General features: G+C 34.9%; 1 protein-coding gene across 1 annotated transcript; it reads left to right on the plus strand.

The window, feature by feature from the left end:
- The first annotated feature begins 4,512 nt into the window (after positions 1–4,512).
- Positions 4,513–19,781, plus strand: LOC133201325 (ammonium transporter Rh type A-like). Its single transcript, XM_061337126.1, has 10 exons — positions 4,513–4,795; positions 13,127–13,301; positions 13,422–13,572; positions 13,667–13,811; positions 15,480–15,643; positions 16,926–17,063; positions 17,141–17,274; positions 17,375–17,544; positions 18,351–18,495; positions 19,175–19,781. The coding sequence occupies exons 1-10, from the start codon at positions 4,645–4,647 to the stop codon at positions 19,185–19,187; spliced, it is 1,386 nt and encodes a 461-aa protein (XP_061193110.1). The 5' UTR covers positions 4,513–4,644; the 3' UTR covers positions 19,188–19,781.
- Positions 19,782–21,105: the final 1,324 nt, after the last annotated feature.

Raw genomic sequence — 21,105 nt, forward strand, 5'->3', positions numbered from 1 at the left:
AACTTTGAAAGAGCAAAGCAAAGACAAACAACTCGACAAGCTTTATGCAACAGTCCATGCTGGAGCGATCATCTTCCTGGTTCACCATGTGTGAATTTTAATGAGACTGTGGTGAAAAAATAATACATGTACATATCTACAGTGTATGTTCTTCAACTACAACCTTAAGTTCTTCAATACGTTCCCCTTTTTGTGTTGTAATGTCAGAAATGGGTAATGACCCCAGGACCGTTCAACGCGGGTGGGGAGGGGCGCTTTTTTCCGAAAATAATAATTTTATCCTTTAGATGCTTGCTGCCCCCCAAACACACAACACACTTTTTGTCGAGCACGGGCAAATTCCAGGAAATTGTCACTTGGATTGGTAATTTTTTTTTTTGTTTTGCTTTGTATTTTGCTTGTCAGATTATTTTGGGAAGTTGACCATCTCCCCCTCCACTTTTGAAACCTTTGCCCGGATTCTTCCATCTGAAGAATTTTTTTTTCATTTGTACTGACATTTACCACGTGTATATAGACTTGTTTAAGTTAGGTGCATACCAACAGTCATAATGGAAAATGTGTCGTAGTTGAAGAGAGGAATTTCATAATACATATATTATACATGTTCAATCTATTGTTTGATAATTAACATTTGCTTATACTTCTCGTTTTACGGTCTAGCGTTACATGTATATTACATGTGTAGTGTAGTGTATACATGTACATGTGTAGTTCCATTTTGTTCTAATCACTCATCATAGCTTAGCTGCCTTTGTGAGCCGTTCATGGACATAATTTTAATTCGAGATACACGTACTCTCATTATAAATGTTAACAGAATTTCAAAAAAATATTCGTTTGTTTGTTTAACGTCTCTCTCGAGAATTTTTCACTCCTATGGAGACGTCACCACTTGCCGGTGGAGGCCTGCAACTTTACACCTACCAGTATACTCAGCACTCAGGGCTATTGAGCATTGAGGGATCTTTTTCGTACCAATACCTACTGCGACACTGGACCTCGGTTTATACGGTCTCATCCGAAAGACCGGTCGCCACGTTCCGCAGTGGGATTCGAACCAGCGACGTAAGAATCAACTCCGCGACTCTAGAGCAGACGCACAAACCACTGCGTCACGCGGGCAACAAAAAATACTCGTACTCACACTGTAAAAAAAAATATAGCCTGACTAGCTCTGGATAGGGAATTTCACGCGTGATTACTCTACAATAGTCTGTGAGATGTCAGGGGGCATATCCAGGATTTCAATTTGGGAGAGGGGCTTTTTTGAAAGTTAATTTGGGTTTAATGGAACTAGTTTTTCTACTTTTTTTGTGCCCCCCCCCCCATAAGACTGCCACTGGATGGATTGCATAGCGTTTTTTCCTGATCTATTAAGAGCAATTCTATGTAATTTGTACAATAATTTGACCTCATTGACTCTCAAGCCTTGACTAGGAACATTTCCATTATCAAGCGACAAGTGTCCCTGCCCTCATATTCTTGTTGGCAATATCACGTACAGAAAAGATAGGGCACAAAGCTCGTTTATTAAAAAAAAAAAAAAGATGTTTAACATTTTATGAAAATGTGATGTCGATAAAAAAATCTTTTTTCTGAATAAAAGTCGAGAATACATTATGGATTTGTGAAAAGGAATTATCAGAATTCAATAAATCATCAGATGAAATTTATTTAATTTAGATAAGACATTTATAGCTATAGGTAATAAATATTCAGTAAAATCAACAAGAGTCTAATATAAAGATTATCAGTGTACAGTTCAAAGCTTATATATTACGTGCGCACTTTGAATTGATTATTAGAAATTCAAAAATATTGACAGTTCCACAATCAAGTAATGGACCTATATATATATATATATATATATATATATATATATATATATATATATATATATATATATATATATATATATATATATATATATATATATATATATATATATATATATATATATATATATATTTATATATACGATGTACGATGTGCGATGTACAGATTATATATGTTACTACTGTTCAAATAGAATTATTATTATTTTCTAATCTCACGTATTGGACGAGAACATTTTGATAAAGGAAGATTGATTGATTGTATGTTGTTTAACATCCCATTCGAGAATTAATTTTTCACTCATATAGAGACGTCACCGCATGCCGGTGAAGGGCTTCAAATTTAGAATTATACTCGGCACTCAGCCATTGAGCAGAGAGGGTTCTTTATCGAAGGAACAGTCACTATACCTATGTACATGATTTGACGTGGCGCGGCGAACGAGAATCGAACCCGGGCCTCGAAGGGAACGCCCTACCATTAAGTTACCGTGACTGGTGGTGATGGAAGAAGATGAGTGCTATAATCTTGTCTTTGATTTGTTTCTTGTATATTTTGTCCTATATTTACGGTTTTCTTGCAAGGTCGGATACAGTAGTAAAGGTTCTAACTCTAGGATTTTCAGTGTTTTTTCTCTATCACAGTTAAGTAGTCTGAATTCGACTTGAGCCTCTTAACCCAAAGAGAAGTTGACACCTCCTTAGATTCTTAAAAAAGAAAAGTTATAAAATTTATATATCATAGTTTTCTGAATATCACTTAAGACACCCCACCCCTCCCCTTCCACCCCGAAAAAAGATCCCTCGTAGGGTCTTTAAAAAGAGATATATGAATATGAATTAGAGAAACTGAAATTGGTAAATGAAATAAATCATTGTCCGCTGTATGTGATGTATCAATACCATAACTTCCATATTGAAACTTTGTAGATAAATTAAGATGCCGTATTTTGTATATCTTTTGAGTTTGTCCTTCACCTTTTACTTTGGGTAAAAGATAAAGATGACCAGGTAAATGTTTCTCTGCGAATTCTTAGTTTATAGTAGCTGATTACATTAATTTAATTGAATTTCAATTTATCAACTTTAATTCTATTCTACTTTTGTTTTGCAGTCTATATTTTCTGTCTTTAACAGCTCCATTTATAGAATGAAATGAGAAATATACCACAAATGATTCTGCCGAGAACCCTGCCTTACTTTCTATTCAATCATATTTGCGACCATTCTTTGATATTTATCTGGATCACAAGTTTTATTGTTCATGACAACATGTATATGGGTTTATTACACCAGTCCTAAGCAATATGAGCAGAACTAAGTTTTATGAGGGAATGGTGTGTGAGACTTTCTAAATATATTATTTAGTTATGATGTTTTAGTCATTCGCCCTGTCACTGAATAGGGTCTTGATCTGTTGATATACTCTCAATAATGACAAACGGTGTTAAAAAAAATCAATTTTCTTGAAGGAATTTAAGATTCTAGTATTTCACTCAAATTCCACATAAGGATAAGATCATAAAGATATGGTAATTTAAATAAATCTTCACGGCTAAGATATCGTAATGAGTTTTCTTTATCTCTCTATAATCGCGTCTCACAAAGCTGAGACCTTCTTAATGAAGTGTCTTACTATTTCCAAGTGTCCGAGAAAATACCAAAAACCGTGTCACTTGAGGATCGTCACTTGATCTCATTTGCACTCAACCAACCAACTGTGGGGGTTATTCGGGCATATATTTGAAAAAATGCAAACATTCCTTATTCAGGTTTGGACCTTAATCCGCAATTTCACTGCTCGTCAGTGACGAAACATTTGTCGTCTGTGTTTTCATTTCATTCTTAATTTCATTTGTATTAGATGAAATTACACTCCGCATTCAGTATAACCGGACAAGTCAGATCTGCCATTGCTACATACGTGTCATCATAAAGACATCGTTCAACATTATAGTGAAATTTCTGTGCATTTTACAGAAGTATAGTTTATCATGTTTAAATTCTTATAAAATGACTTTTTCTACAACTCCATGCACTTTTTATCATCCAGTCACTGACACGCTCTCTTTATCCTCCAGTGATGGGAAAATACTATTAATATTTGAGATCCGAGTGACAGTACGTATATGATCAGTTGACTGTATTAGTTGACCATGCTAAAATCGCTCTTTTTGCACGATGTCATAATCCAGTTTCACAAATATTAACTTTATACTTTTAGAGATTTAATTATTGATAAGATATCAGCTGGTTAAATGTTCAAAATTAAACGTCACTGAAGTCCAAAAGGCATGTTACCTATGCGCATGAGAAATTTTATTTCTGCGAATTTGGAGGAACTTGGTCACGTGTCCTTTCAGTGTGATAACAATTTGACCAATTAAGGGTCCTCATATGGGGCAAAAAGAAAGTACAATGTAAATACTTATATATAGTCATATACATGTAATATACGTACACACAAGAGAGAAAGAGTTGCATGAACATGCATTTGGGGAAAAAAGTAATACAAGTTTTTCACTGCATGCCATGTGAATGTATTTAGGCACGTTTCATAAATATACAAATGTATTTTCAAAGCTTAAAGAAACTCTTCCGCTGAAGACTTTATATACGTCTTTGCTCCATATTAAAAGAAATAAACATACCAAAACTGGGTGTTTACGTTGGGCCCAATTCTGATTGGTGGAGGGAACCACACACATTGGTTTGCTCATGATTAACATCTGTTACTTCGCATTCGGTCAAGGCTTTACGTGTTATCCGTCGAAAGTTTTTGTTCAGGACTTACTGAAAACTCACAATGGTAGAAAAACAAAGCTTACGTCTAATTATTTCTCTGGCGGTCGTACAGATTGTGTTTTTGGTGATTTTTGGAGTTAAGATCGAATATCATGAGACGGCTAAGCCTTTAGATACAGTCTCCCCCTCCCCAGTGGGGAACGTCTATCCAAGTAAGACTATTAAAAATCTTCTTCTTTTTTTTAAATTAAAAATGAATATTTACGGTTTCGTGACGATTCACTTTTTCTTCTTTGTTTAAAAATTAGACAATATATATAAGTGCCCCCATTGCAAATGAAAATAACGATGTACACCTGTGAATGTTTTAATTTGGCATGCTTGGTTAAATTCATATCATAAATTACAAGGCAAATATACAAGGCTTTGTTTGATGTCAATTCAGGTCAGCATTCATATTTCTTGATGGACGGATATACATGACAATGTATTGTAGTTCTTTTTTATACGACAAATTCAACAAAACCGCAAGCAAGAGTCCTTCTTTGAGGAAAATAAAACATTATGTTGTCCCTTTTCTCTGTGACTGGATTTCATGCAGCTAAAAGCTAGGGGGAAACTTATCAAAAACATTCGGGATGGGTTTTTTTAATTTTTTTTTTGTGACGTCTGATGCTTCGTTGGACCCAGGTCCGCCTTACTCATTATTATCTATACAGCTTAATGTGAATCCCTCAGTCACAAAAGCATCTTGCTGGTTTTCTGGTCACCTAGAAATTCTAACAAGGCAATAGTACCCCACTAATTGAAGGAATAAATAGGTCGACCAGATATCTGAAGCTTAGAGACTTAATTAAAGCTTTTTTGAAGTACCATGGTATTTTCGAACAAATAAAGATATGGGTTCCCTTATTGGTTTTACAATTTTGCTTATAAAGAATATCCTTAAATTCTAAAGTTTCAAGCAATTAGTTAAATCTCATATTGTGATTTTATTCTTATTGTGCTTTCAAACGAGTAGTGATCTCTTTCATAGACTATTTAACATGCATTACTTCCCTTTTTCAATCTTGAACCCAAGTGTAACTTTTAACTGCTTCATGTACAGTAAACAATGACATTTTACCATTCAATTCATTCAGTCGTTTTTGATTAACATAAAACGACAGCATGAAGAAAAATGCGCACAGGTTATCTACAGGGTTTCATTCTTACTGATTTACTGCAAAACTAAACCAGATTTCAGTTTACCTAGTGTTTGTATTCCCTACCATAAAATAAATCTTTATCGCAAACCTTGCAACAGCTGTGCACAAGTTCAATACACTTATCAAAAACTAGGGTTTAGTTTGCAGTATTTTCGTGGGGATTCCTATTTTGCTCTTGTTCATCTTAATCAGAGGGAGGCTTATAAAAAATATTTAATACATTTACCATGCAATACTTTCCCATAAATTTACTTTGAAAAGACTTGAAATCTGTTTTTCAATCTCATTATCTTTTTAAAATCTGCTTTTGAATCAATGTTCTGAGACTTGATCGGTCTGCTCTCCATGAATGACAATCAAAAACCGTAAAACAGTGTTACAAAGGGGGATTTAGTATGGCTGATAAATTGTCCTTATTAGATAACACTTTCAGTATATGATTTATTCTGGCATCCTAAGCCTATAAATGGAAGGGTTACATTGAGAGGTTCAACATTTCTTTGCAGGACATTTTTGTACATCCAATCACATACAAACAAAGCAAAGATGTAATACATCTTATAAAGTACTATAAATGTGAACGTTTTCGCGTTTTGTTAATTTCACGCGAATCAGTAGCAGAAACAAGAGCCACTAAAGATACTTATACTCTTAGTGTAAACTACCCTCAAGCGTATATTTTCATGTTTGCAGTAGGTTAAACCATTGTGTGGTTGAAAGTGCTTCATGATTTGCATACTAGTAATTGAATTGACATTTTGTATAATGGAGAAAACTTTAATTAAAAATAAGGCAATGAAGAATCGGTATCAAAATGCAAGTAAAAAATCTAATCTGAATTTACATTGATACGAAGAAATGACATAAGGCTTTATAGAAGTACAAACATCATGAAGACCAAGAAGTTTTCAAAGTAAAATGTGATTAGAGGTACTGTTAGAAAGCTAAAAAATAATACCCCCACAGCATTTTTTTTAAGTGCCAATTTGAAATTTTGTAAATGTGACCATGAACTTGCCAAAATGACCTTTGTTTAAAAACTGACACATCTTCTGATCCTTAGTAATGTTTAAGTGAAATATGGATAGCCAAGTTTCTCCATTCGAAAATTATTATAGACCTGTGAGCGAGCTCACAAAAAAAAATATTCCGCTGCAATTGTTTTAAAGTGCCAATTTGCAAATTTGTAAATATGTCCCTGAACTTGCTAAAATGACTTTGGATTAGATTATGACACACCCTTAAGTCATAACTACTCATAAGTAATCTTTGTGCCAAGTATCAACTCCCAATAGCCTCCATTTGAGAGTTACAGACAGGACACGAATAAAAACACCTTTTTTGCCAGTGACTTTGATCTTGCTTGTCTGACCTTGGATCATGGTCAATACATACCCTCAGATCATATGTAATATTTGTGATAAGTATGACCTCTAATGTTCTCCATTATATAAAATATGGTCTGGACAGGCATAAAAATATTCTTTAAGTGACCTAGAACTTAATCAAATGACCTTGGCTTAAGCTCATGACAAATCTTCAGATCATAGGCTACACATATCTTTGAATGAAGTATGAACTTTCAATTTCTTTCATAAAGAAGTTGCAGACCAAACAAGAATTTTATACTTTTTCTGTCACTGACCCTGACTTTAACTTGCCGGAATGACTTTGAGATAAGGTCGTCACATATTTTCGGGTCACAAACAATTTTTGTATCAAGTATGAGTTTCCTATGATTCTCCACTACTAAGTTATACCCCGTACAAGAATTTTACACTTTTTCTGCCAGTGACCTTAAACTTAATGAAATGGCCTTAGTTATGGTCCTGAAACATTTTCAGGTTATAAACAATCTTTGTATCGAGTATGAGCTTCCAATAATTTTCCATTACAAAGATATGCCCCGAACAAATAATTTAATGATTTTTTTCTGCCTATGACTTCGAACTAACCGAAATGATCCTGAGTCAAGGTTTAGACACACTCTCAGGTTATAAACAATCTGTGTACTAAGAATGAGATTCCAATGATTTTCCATTACGATGTTATAGCCCGGATAAGATTGCACAGACAGACGGACAAAGTGATTCCTATATGCCCCCAAACTTCCTTTGAGAAGGGTATAATAAGCATGGATATAAAAATAAGTGACATTGAATTGCAATAATATCGAAGAATAGAGAAGTAAGCGAAAGGAAAATAAAAGAAAGACTCGTTTTCGGCGGTAATTCATGGAAATTCTTATATTGTTTTCCCTGCATCATGCATTTAGCGAACAGATTTCGAGGAACAAGGAGCCTCGATTTTCTTTAGCTTTGTCTGCGTCAACTACACGGCTTGATTTGGCATTGCTGACAATCTTGGTCTGTCTGTACTGGTTTGTTGTGTAACCAAAGTCCCGAAGAACTCATGATTTCTTTACACGATTGCAAACTGATTTGTCGGTCGCATAAAATTAACATATTTTTAAACATATCAATTGAAAAAGCAAACTTAATTATCAGTGTATAGTCTGATTTCAGGTCTAATATCAAATGCTAATGATTTATGTGTTGAAATACGATATTTATGAACAGTGTAATATTACATGAAGATTGTGACCTAATTTAATATAAAGTTATCTTTACATCTCAACATTCAGATGTGGACATTTACCCAGTATAAGACTAGAGAAGATATTTTTTTTGGCTGGGGAACTTTTACTAGGTCTATACGCCTTTTTCCATGGTCGGAAGATTGGAATTTCACCACAAGAAAATTATGTATTAATGTACACTAGTATATGTACAATGTAACGTATTGATTGATAGTACAATATTTAAATTCCTTACACCAGCATTTTACAAATATTTTCAAGACAAATAAAAATATAATCAATAAGATGAAGTTTTTTGTTGGATCAGAGGTTGCTATCATTGCAGAAGATATACAGAACCCACTTATGTATTTTTTTCTGCACTTTGCAACCGATTATGCTCGTAAAACAAATTAAGAAAGCATTGTATGTTTTTTTATAATTCCTCATTTGAAGTCTAATTTTGCCTTTTCCACTACAGTATCCCCGATGGCTTGAACGAAAACAGAATTTTATAGAAATCTAGAAATTTCCTTCAGTATCACAACAAGAACGATTCCTTACTTTGAAATAGATATGGCTCTCGGTTAGCATTACACAATTATAATTCAGAAGGACACGGTATATTATGTAATAAAAATAAGATCTTTAAGTACATATACATAACTATCGTAACTGTATGTGTTATCATTCTATCTGTCAACAATCTTACATGTATAAACTAAGTATTTACAGAATGAGACAGCACTCTTTTATAGGCATGTTTATAAATACATGTATTCTAGTTATAATTGCCCAGGTTCAACTTTCAGACTCTATAATGCGTCAGGTATCCTTTGAATGTGCAAACGGGACGTATTATATAACACTCATAACAATTCAGTTCCAAATTTGTTAAACGCTGCATTCTCTTGTAAGTTATGACAGATAATTTTACACTGTAATTCAGTTGTTCGCCATGAATTCCACGACTACATGACTACATTTTACAGATGCTTTTTTATCCTCATTTATAATCTTGTTTTCATTGCGCTAATTTTCATCTTCCATTTTCGTGCAGTTGATTTTAAAATATTAGTACTGTAAAGGGACAAATGACAGTGTACCGCTTGATAATGTAACACGGATCACCTAGAGATGTATCGATCATGACCTTGACACTTAATACAGTATATGATCCTATGGGTCGGTCCAGCAACAACATACTCACGTTTCAATATATTCCAATCAACGGTTTTGAAAAGTTGTAGCCTGGACATTATTTCAACATTTTATTAGTCAGTGATAATGCCCTTTTAATATTAATATATGATGTTGAGACAAGATTGAACACATATTTCTTAGACATAAGCAGATAATACTAAAAGCTTTTGTGGCAGACAGACAGACAATCTTTTCAAACTTAATGGTGTCCATTCCATATACCTGAGACATTACAGGTGCGGATCCACGAATTTTTTCCGGGGGAGGGGGGGGGGGGGGGGGAGGGAGTCCACCCCAGTCGAAAACAGATTTCCAACCCCCAAAATTCTTGACAAGCTAAAAAAAAAAATCCAGAAAATTACTTGACATGCAAAAAAAAAAAAAGAAAGAAAAAAACAATATCAGAAACAAAAACAAAAAAGACAAAACGTAAAATTCAGTTCCTGAACGTAAAAAAAAACACCTCTTTCGTGATGGTGATGGTGGGGTCCACGTTTACTAGGGGGGTGGGGGGGTCCAAAGTCATTTTTTATTTGCTTCAATATATACTTTTAATACCTCTGCAAATTCCGGGGGGGGGGGGGGGTCCGGAACCCCACCCACCCACCCCCACCCCCCTCTAGATCCGCGCATGCATTATAATCAGTGTCTTATTCCGCACTAAGAATAAATTCTCAAGTACATTAATTTTGTTTTCGTGAGAACTGAATGAATTGTCCATTATCCTTATCTGACCCTATGTATTTTCTACACACACTATGAAAGATGACCATGATTGAGGCAGTCGCACACTAAATACAAGTATTAACTGTAAAATGACACCAGTCTTCCGGATCCACCTTCACATACACTTACGGAGACACAAGAAACATTTCATTGAGAACAACCTTAATTAGGCCTCATCTCTTTACGTCCATTTATACTCCCTGCAGTTTTTGAATTATTTGAAACTTTATGAATATCAAATATTTTGCATTGTGTTTGTATACAAGTATTAAACGGGATCCAATGAAACTGGAAGTAGCATTTTTGTTATCTTTGCTGTTTCAGATGAGGATGAATGGTTCTCAAAACAGGCAATTGATATGCGAATTTACATGAAAAATAGCACTGATATTAAGAATTATCTCAAACAGCGCAAATAAATTACTTTCTTTTCAGAAATCTACATGATTTTTTCATGGTATCGATATAAGAAGAAAGTGGTATCGTGTTTAGGTTATATGAGAATGACTGTGGTAGGACGTATTTTGTATCCAGACGTCATTCTGCACAAAAATATTATTAGATGGTCACAGACCAGTCATTTTTATCTCGATGGCCCGTAGTAATAATAATCTTGCCAGACTGGTATTAATTTACTTTGGAAAATAAAGCTAATTCACAATTGAGCCCCCTTAATGTTTTGCCAGTATATATTATACACATAGACACTTGTTTCTGTAATAATTTTTTTTACCCGATAGTATAATATAGTATAAAACAGGTGTCTATTATTATTATTCTATGGAGTAAAACTTTATTACAGAAGCAAGTGCCTGTAACTATACATTGGAAAACAAAGCTGAATTATGTTGTGTCCTCTCAATAATAATTAATGAATACTGATGCATTTTTGATTTTTGGTTGTCTAAATTTTTCTTTAAGGTTGCCCCCCCCCCCGAATTTGCTTCCTTTTGGCCTGTTTCTTACATCTATTTGAAGAAATAGTTCTCTTATGCCACTATAGCTTTTTCTGTATTGTATACTAGTATACGGTGTAGTTTTAAAACGTGAAGAATAAGACGTGTTTGTGAAACGCTGATGCCCCTGTATGTCAGCAATGGCCAAGGTTAAAAATTCTCAGATGCACGTCAAACTCAAGGTCAAGTCAAGAGGTAAAAAAAATGGTACCCATGGAAAGGTCTTAACACAAGAAATATCTGAAATATGAAAACCCTAGCACTAAACAAAAAGATGGAAATAACGATTATTCAAAAGATATGGCCAAGATTAAAGATTTTCAAAAGTAGGTCAAACTCTAGGGTCAAGGTCATGAAAGTGTTACCTAAGGGAAGGTTTTGTCACAAGAAATATAATATATAAATATGAAAGCCCTAACACCAACCATTCAAAAGATATGGTTAAGTTTAAAGTTTTTCAAACTCCATGGTCAAAAGGTCACAAAAGTAGGTACCAAAGGGAAGGTCTTGTCACAAGGAATACACATATAATATATAAAAGCATGAGCACTATTTTTCCACTGTTATGGCCAATGTTAAAGTTTGTTATAATATGTTGGTACCCAAAGTAATTTAAGGTCTCGTCTCGAAGCATATACCTGTGAACTATGAAAGCCCTAGCAGCAACCATTGAATAGATATGGCAAAGGTTAAAGTTTTTAAAAGTAAGTCAAATATCTAGGTCAAGGTCAAATGGTCAAAATTAATGATGCCAACGGAATTGTCTTCTTACAAGAAATACACATGTGAAATATGAAAGCTGTAGCACCAATCGTTCAAAAGTTATGGCCAAGGTAAAAGTTCTTCAAAAGTAGATCAAACTCCAAGGTCAAGGTCAATGGATTACAATTGTTGATATCCAAAGGAAGGTCTTGTCACAAGGAATAGACATGTTAAATATGAAAGTCCTAGCACCAACTGTTCAAAAGTTATGTCCAAGGTTAAAATTTTCCAAAAGTAGGTCAGACTCCAAGGTCAAAGGGTCAAAGTTGATGGTATCCAAAGGAAGGCCTTGTCACAAGGATTACATATGTGAAGTATGAAAGCCCTAGCTCCAACCGTTCAAAAGTTATAGCCAAGGTTGAAGTCTTCCAAAAGTAGGTCAAACTCCAAGGTCAAGGTCAATGGGTCAAAGTTGTTGGTATCCAAAGGAAGGACTTGTCACCAGGATAACATTTGTGAATTATGAAAGCCCTAGCACCAATTGTTCAAAAGTTATACCCAAGATTAATTTTTTTTCAAAAGTAGGTCAAAACTCCAAGCTCAAGATCAAAGGGTCAAAGTTGTTGGTATCTAAAGAAAGGTCTTGTCACAAGGGTTACACATATGAAGTATGAAAGCTCTAGCACCAACCGTTCAAAAGTAATGGCCAAGGTTAACGTTCAGTAAAATTTTGCAAAACTGGGTCAAATTCCAAGGTCAAGGTCAAACGGTCAAATTTGAAAGTATCCAAAGTAATGTCTTGTCACAAGGAATACATATGTGAAATATGAAAGCTTTAGCTTCAGCCAATCAAAAGTCATTGGTACTGTTAAAGTTTTTGCGGACAAACAGACAGACAGACGGACGGACAGAGCAAAAACTATATACCCCCGAATCTTCGATACGGGGGCATAAAAAAGACTTTGGAACTCCCTAAAAAACGTGGACCCACCCATAGGTTTTTTTTTCACGCTTGGGAAAGAAGTGTAGTTTATTTCTTATTTTATGGAAAATAGATAACATATACCAATATCACATCATTTCTCTCTTTTACGACCATTTCAACATATACTATGAGAAAAAAAAATAATCAAAAGCATATTATAACAATTTGATTTTCATACATTGCAGTGTTTCAAGATGTACACGTGATGATCTATATTGGCTTTGGGTTTTTGATGACGTTTCTAAAGCGATACGGGTACTCGTCGGTTAGCTTCAATCTTCTGTTGGCGGCTTTCTCAGCTCAATGGGCAATCATCATCAGATCCGCCATCTCAGGCAACTGGCAGGTCGGAGTTATGGAGTAAGTCTTCGAAATTAACGCTTTGTGTCACTTTTATGGTATTTTATGGTATTATATATATTTTATGGTATTTTTCGAATCAACTTGGAAATTTACCTTGACCCTTTACATTCTTTTCAGGATGCTCACGGCGGATTTCGCTGCTGCTACAATTCTCATATCATTTGGTGCTGTGTTGGGTAAAACTGGACCTCTTCAACTTCTTATAATGGCTACTATAGAAGTAGTTCTGGCTCAAGTCAATGAACACATTGGTTACCATATACTGCATGTAAGAAACGATAACGTAATGTATCTCGATATCATGTGTATTTTACTTCTGTGAATTTTGACACATTATTGCAAATTTAAAAATTTATGCACAGACGGCAGATGTCGGGGAGTCCATGTTCATTCATGCTTTTGGCGCCTATTTTGGTCTAGCAGTGGCACGTGTTCTGTATAATGAAGATGTGGAAAAATCAACCAAAGAGGGCGCTACGTATCATTCAGATCTTTTCTCTATGATAGGTATGAAGACGATAACGGAGAAAGATGCTTGCACATTTACATATACGAAGGTTGTTCAGAAACTTCGCGGACTACCGTCATAACTTTTAAATTGCTTAACGTCATATTATATCCAAATTTGGTAGAAATGTTTCAACAATAAATCCAAATGATGTGAATTAAAAATATTAAAAATACCTTGATATATTTCAAAATTTTTTAGAGTTTAAACAAGCAAAAATCGGATCATGGAGCAGGTAAAAATTTCGTTATTTACAATCAATACACTTAATAATGTCTGTAGTCATATCCCCTGAAAAATAGCGCAAAAACAGGGGAAAAAACCCTAGACGTTCAAATTAAGAATTGTTACATCGTTTCATATTCCAAATTATGACTTGAAATTTTGCTTCGTTGGCAAGAAATCAATTTCAGAAGATAGGCAGTCCTCATTGAAAAAGGCAAACAAAGATGACGTCAGAGAACGTCACGGAGAAGCAGTTAACGATATAATTTTGTGTTGTACTCCAAAACTCCGAAAATGCTGGAGGAAGCAGAAAGTATGTAAAAAGCGAGCCATACATCTGCGTGTACATGACACAGGTGGTATTTGAATGATAGAGAGACTTTACACACCAACAAAATAAATATTTTACATTTGATAATGTGCTCATTTTAAAATTTCTTGAAGACAGTATAACGAAGGTTGAAATGGTCCGCGAACTTTCCGAACAACCTTCGTATCTACGACGTTTATGAATTAACAATATTCATTTTCATTCATACTTTGATTCAATGTCCCCCTGGACTCAAAATAAAAGATGGATACATGCACAGGTACATGCATTTGTTTCACTTTTAAATATTTTACTCTAGAAAAACTTTGATGGCTAACAGACACCCTGATGATTTCAACTTTTCTTCGTCAACTTCCCCTAAGTTAAATATGCAGCAATGTAATAAGCATCACCTTAATACGGTGTTTATGTCTGCCAATTGGTTCGATACGCAAGATCATGAACTGTGAATGTAAAAATTTCTAATTTGAGGTAGGCTACTGACAAAGAAATTGATGATACAAGGGTATTGACAATTTCGTTTTGATAAAGTCAACATTTAGCTAATTCTATAGTCAATACAATAACATTGTTTGCAAAATACATACAACCTGTCATTAGGTTGAATGTTGACTGACGTTCTTAATACAAATTATTAGGTCATTACTTTTATACTGAATTGTTTACAGATTTTTCCATTTATACTCGATCAAGACAAAGGGCTCACGACAGGCTGGACCCGTCGACAGGGAATGCTTACTCCTCCACCTAATGGCACTTCATTTTAAAGGATCTGTGTTAGCTCTGCTCTCAATTATTTTCCTTTAATTCGACTTTTGAGTATGATTACTGTATTTCACGATTAAAATTAATAGCAGTGTTTAAGAAAAGTAAAAGCATTATAGAATTCAACTTTTTACCGCCCTCAAGACATTAAGATCCAATCCTCAGTCATTCGTAACACGTGTGCTCCCCATCCCCCTCTTCATTTTGTATCCCGTTGACGGCAAAGCAGTTTCGAAAAAGATACTATTTCACTTTGCGAAGTTCGGGAATAGCACTTTACCAAGTATGAAACAGATATGATCGATAATAAAGATTTCAAATAATGGAACTGTCAACAATATTCTAGGTACTGTATTTCTGTGGCTGTATTGGCCGAGTTTTAATGGAGGGGCTGTAGAAGGGGATCAGCAGCACCGTGCAGTCATCAACACCTACCTCTCTCTCCTCGCCTGTACCGTCACCACCTTCATCATCTCCTCTCTCGTGGACAAGCGCGGGAAATTTGAAATGGTGAGAAAAAAGATCGATAACTCTTCTTCTTTTCTTGAGCAGAAATTGACATGCTTAATATGCTTAACCAACTTTAAAAAGATATACGTTTTTTTTTAAGTCATTGCTTAAAATATAAGTAACGTAGATAATATCCTTTCACCACTATTTCTCATCCATACACTGCATGATAAACTTGGCATTGAAATAAATTAAAGCTGTTTTAGATACAATTTAATTTAATTTTGTATATAATAAGAGTAAGGCTAAAGTATAATAGAATTTTCTTTGTAAAAAAGCTGATAATCAGAAAAGTAATAAGAACTTCAAAACTTGGTTAATTATATAATATGCAAGTCCTGGCAATCCCATAGTCAATTCTATTAAGTTACCAAATAATGCTATAAACTGCAAATCTTTATAAGAAACAGTAAAGGAGAAGAATGTAGTTTAGACATGATAAAGCAAAACATTGGCAGTGTGATTTTCACAGGCCACATCCATCACAATCCACACAAAAGTAGATGTCAACCTACAAGGTGTGATTTCAATGTCCCTGTGGTTCTCCATGACGTTTTAATTCTCCTTCAGAATGAATTAGTGGTAAGGACGAGATAGGGTTTCACAGCAGAGGATGTTTTTTCTCACCATTTTTTTTTAAAGAAAAAAAAAATCTTTTTTAAGATTGATACGAAATGGTACTTTCGGACGTTCATTTAAATGCAAAGAAACTGACACTCGATTTTATGGATTTTTGTCTGAAATTCCATACGATTCTGGTTTCTACGAGGATATCGTATAATTATAACCCTATCTGTCTAGAAATATGTTTAAGTTGTAAAATAAAAGCCACCACAAAGACATTCAACAAAGATTTCTAGAAATAAGTTAATAGATATACATGTAATAGTTTAAACAGTTTTAATACAAATGCCATTAAAGAATTTTTCGAATACTACATACTTGATATTTATTGGATTTATCGATGGCTTATTGGAGAACATAACGGGATATTTAGTAGCTGAATCACTACTATTACAAATAAGATCAAAATTCTAAAAGTTGGAGAAAATCTCGAAACACAAAATAAGGTACAATGAGGGCTAGGGCTGATCGAGTGATAGGGTTGGAATGCTAGGGTAAGGTTAGCGTTAGAGAGCTAGGTTTTTTTTAATGCATTGAACTCCAATAGTATATGTCGAAAATTGGACGAGAGTTTTGTCTTGTACCAACTTTAAAAAAACATAGATTGTGAGAGGATGAATATTGAGATATTTAAGATGTTTGATACATTATTATATAGGTTCACATTCAGAACGCTACTCTGGCGGGGGGTGTAGCGGTGGGAACCTCTGCTCATATGCCTATCCAGCCCTGGGGTGCCATGCTGCTAGGCACAGTTGCTGGGGTCATCTCTACGCTAGGATACAAGTACTTAACAGTGAGTCCTCTCTCTCTCTCTCTTCCCAAAGATAAGAAAAAAATAACAAAATAAAAAATTTCTTTCTTCATATCTAGCCTGCCCTTTCATCGAAACTCAAAATTCATGACACTTGTGGAGTGAACAATCTGCACGGAATGCCGGGAATATTGGCGGCTATAGGAGGAGCTGTAGCCGCCGCTCTGTCCAGCAAAGATACCTGGGGCGACAGGTGAGAGGTCACGGAAAAGCTAGTATAGGGAAAAGGAATGTTAAGTTAAATGACAGGAGGTAATCAAATTAAATTTTTCTTGCAAATTATTTTTTTACAGTCTGTATTCTATATTTACTGCAATGGAACCAACAATGAAGAACACAACCATTGGTACCAACACCACAATGGTCATGACGGGAGGACGGTCAGCTATAGAGCAGGGGGGATATCAAATGGCTGCACTCTGCGTGACCTTGATTATAGCTATAGTGGGCGGGGTCATTACAGGTAATCATAAAAGGAAAAGAGTTATCTATGTCAGCCATATTTTTCTCCTCTAGACTGTAATCCTCCAGCAACTAGGTAAGCCTCAGCTTTATTCACGGGTCAGTGTATTTCGCTTATCAGATTTTACCTGAATGGAGGTCTCCTTCATTGTCATTGTGATATACTTGGGTGCGAAAAAAAAGACTTCTGTATGCTCTGCCATGTCGGGGGGGGGGGGGGGGGGTATTAAAGATATTCGATATCAATTTCACAGGTCAATGCATTACAGAGTGATGCACGTTGAAATAAATAAAACGTAAACAAAACGTACATCGTAAGATTTGCATACTACACGCCGCAGCGACCAGTAAAATCATTAAAACTTATTCATTTTACTAATATAAACGTAGAATTATTTGTTATTTTCATGATTTGGGGGAAAATGTTGTTTTTATCATCTGTCCTTATCAAATCATTATACTCTTGGAAGAAGTTCCCCATCCCCGATATTACATTGTACTTGCCTAATATGAAGTAACATGTATTCATCCACCATTGATATCGAATATTAGTTTTTTTTCGTGCCAATTTAGAGTCATCCGTGCCGATCAGTACTATCCAGGGGCTATGCATTTCTTATATATGTACATGTATAGATGTAAAAGCGAACCATCGTCACATTTACTTAAAATATAAACGAACTCGGAGAAATTGGAGTTTCGTTTATATTTTAAGTAAATGTGACCACTGGATAGTACTGAAAATTATCATCAACTGAGACCCAGCCAACTACATGCAATATTTATATTGTCAAAATTATTTTCCAGGTTTCATCCTTCGCATCCCCTTCTTAGACAGTCCTAAAGCAGAACAGCTGTTTGACGACCAGAACCAATGGAATGTCGCCGAGGAGGGTTTCCCAGGTTCTGGTGATCTCCCTCTGAATGGAAAACCAAATGATGACACGAAGATGTAAGGGCATCGGTCAATATTGTTAATACTCCTTATTTCGAGAAATCTACAACTAAATTGCATACATACTGCCAAATGTTATTCCATTGTCTTTGTACAAATTAGCAAGTTATATTATTATGCAACGAGTTAAGTATATTTTGAATTTGTATCATTTTATGAAGTATAAATATTTTATACTCGTTACGCTGTTATAGTGTTAGTGTACTATACCCTTCACGAGTATTATTTCACTAACTACTTTACTGAAGCTTCGAATGGCTTTCTTTAATCTTAACAAGCCTACAATTGCAGATTTATCTCTAGCTTCAATACGTGACTTCATAAACTCATCTGTTAAAACAAAGAATTTTTTTTTAAAAATGGACACAAAAAACCTTTGTGTTTTTGTAATAATGATGATTAATGATTCTTTTAAATTGGCTATATTCTGAGAGCTACCTGTATAATAAATGCCTGGTCTCACCTGTACTTGCATGTCATATATATTTACTGCTCTCATAATCTTTAATAACTTTTTATAACAACCATATTGAAGCTTCACATTCAGTTTGATAGATTAGAGACCTCATACCAATAATCTAAAACCTATCAAATTAACACATCTTTTTAACGTAATACATATAAGTAGAATAGATAAAGATCCATTCCTTATGTGTATATATGTGTTTTCTTTCAGTCCCATGTTATGAAGATGGAAATCCTTGCCACCGAGATTTACATCCAATCTGACTTAACGATCAAGTTACCAGAAACAGCTAATCATTGTTTGGCTAGTCTTTTGTCTACAGCGGTCCATAATGTGTTCAATATTATAGGCTAGGTCAGGCTTTTAAGGGGTGGGCGACTCAACAAATTGTCAACAGTTATATATGTAGAAACTTTAATTTCCCAAATTACCATACAAGGTGCTGAAGTGTACATTTTATCCACAATTCCTTTAACATTCTTTAAATTTTGTGATTTAAAAAAAATGCAGATACTTGTTTAGCTTTCATTTCTCTAAGTATCAGCTAAATCTAACAACTCTGAATTATTTATATGTATACAGTATACAGAAGTATTGCTTCAATGCTTGTATATTTGTATATCAACTAACATGTATTTTGTATACCAAGCTTTCCCTATAACTGTATGGTATAACTGTTACACATTAACAATGTATACATTACGTTAAAGGGTATCTACACAACTGGCGCTATTTTTATAAAATGTTTTTATATTGTACCTTTGTTTTATAAATGCATTATTTTACAATACAATAAAACTATTTTTATACAAAAAAATTGTGGGTTTTTTTCAATTTCCGATGGTATACTTCTGTGGACATCTTTTTAACATTGTTTAAAAACCCATTTCTCCAGACAAATACATGCAAAACAAAGTGAGGATTCGTGTAGATTTGGAAGCCATTAAGTTGTCTAAGTCCCAGAAGTCAAACCAAGAAACATTTCCTTTCAGAATTCTGTATAAAAATTGAATAATAACGAATGAGATTTGTAGTTGGTGTGTACATGTACTTCACCTTCATATACATCAGTACATAGGGAGGTGTTTATCAAATGTGTGACAGGAAAACCAGACGTTAGATGTCGGGACATAACTATGTTTGTTTGTATGTTTTTTAACGTCCCTCTCGAGATTTTTTCACTCATATGGAGACGCCACCACTTGCCGGTGGAGAGCTGCAAATTTTGTCCTATGCTCGGCACTTACGGCCATTGAGCAGTGAGGGATCTTTATCGTGCCAGCACCTACTGCGACACGGGACCTCAGTTTATACGGTCTCATGACTCTCATCCGAAGGACCGGTCTCCACTTCTCACAGTGGGATTCGAACCCGCGACGTAAGGATCAACTCCTTAATTCGCCACTCTAGAGCAGACGTTCTAACCACTGTACCACGCGGGCGGGACATAACTATGAGTTAAGTTCTTGTCAAATCGCATGCACCATTATTGCGTGAAAGCCTCGAAATAAACTTGGTATAATATTCAAATCAGGTGTGGGCAAAGCTCTTACTGCCATCAACTTCAAAACAGCATGTTATGTTGCACTATAATTACCGTGACCCACAAGTTAAAAATTTGTAGCTTTTCAAAAGTGTTACAATATAGCCAGTTAACAAATCTTCTTTCATCAGTCTTGTTCATGCGGGGCCTAAAAAAAGAAAATCCAAAGATATATATTTACCCCACCTCTGTTGATTTTTCGATGAAATCCTGGCTTACGATTGGTTGAAGTCTGTCACGTGAAGGGGGTGTATTACTTATACCTAGTCGCTTGAAAATCAATACATGGTCGATACGGAGTTATCGTTCTTTTGTAACGTTCGAACAACTCGAGTTCACGCGATTTACCGAGTGTCTGTTGACAATGTTACAGTTAACTAATGTAAGTAACGAAGATGGAACCTTTTTCTCCCTTTACTGAAAGTCTTCAAAACTGTCAGTACGTTATTACAGCACGAAACACTCGCAAAAACAACATTACGTCACACAACGTGACGTCATAATAGGCATTGTATGAGTGATGAAACATATATATAGTGAGAAAAACAATTTTACAAACCACAGACAATGCATAAATATTTTATCGGTGGGGTAAATT

This window comes from Saccostrea echinata, unplaced genomic scaffold (assembly GCF_033153115.1).
Source record: "Saccostrea echinata isolate AGI-Se365-2 ecotype Australia unplaced genomic scaffold, CSIRO_AGI_Sech_v1 ptg000043l, whole genome shotgun sequence".
NCBI lineage: Eukaryota > Metazoa > Mollusca > Bivalvia > Ostreida > Ostreidae > Saccostrea > Saccostrea echinata.

Coding starts and splice junctions, on each gene's coding strand:
- LOC133201325 (XM_061337126.1), top strand. CDS start 4,645: ATGGTAGAAAAACAAAGCTTACGTCTAATTATTTCTCTGGCGGTCGTA. Junction 13,573..13,666: donor TTGGTTACCATATACTGCAT/GTAAGAAACGAT, acceptor ATTTATGCACAG/ACGGCAGATGTCGGGGAGTC. Junction 17,275..17,374: donor AAAGATACCTGGGGCGACAG/GTGAGAGGTCAC, acceptor ATTTTTTTACAG/TCTGTATTCTATATTTACTG.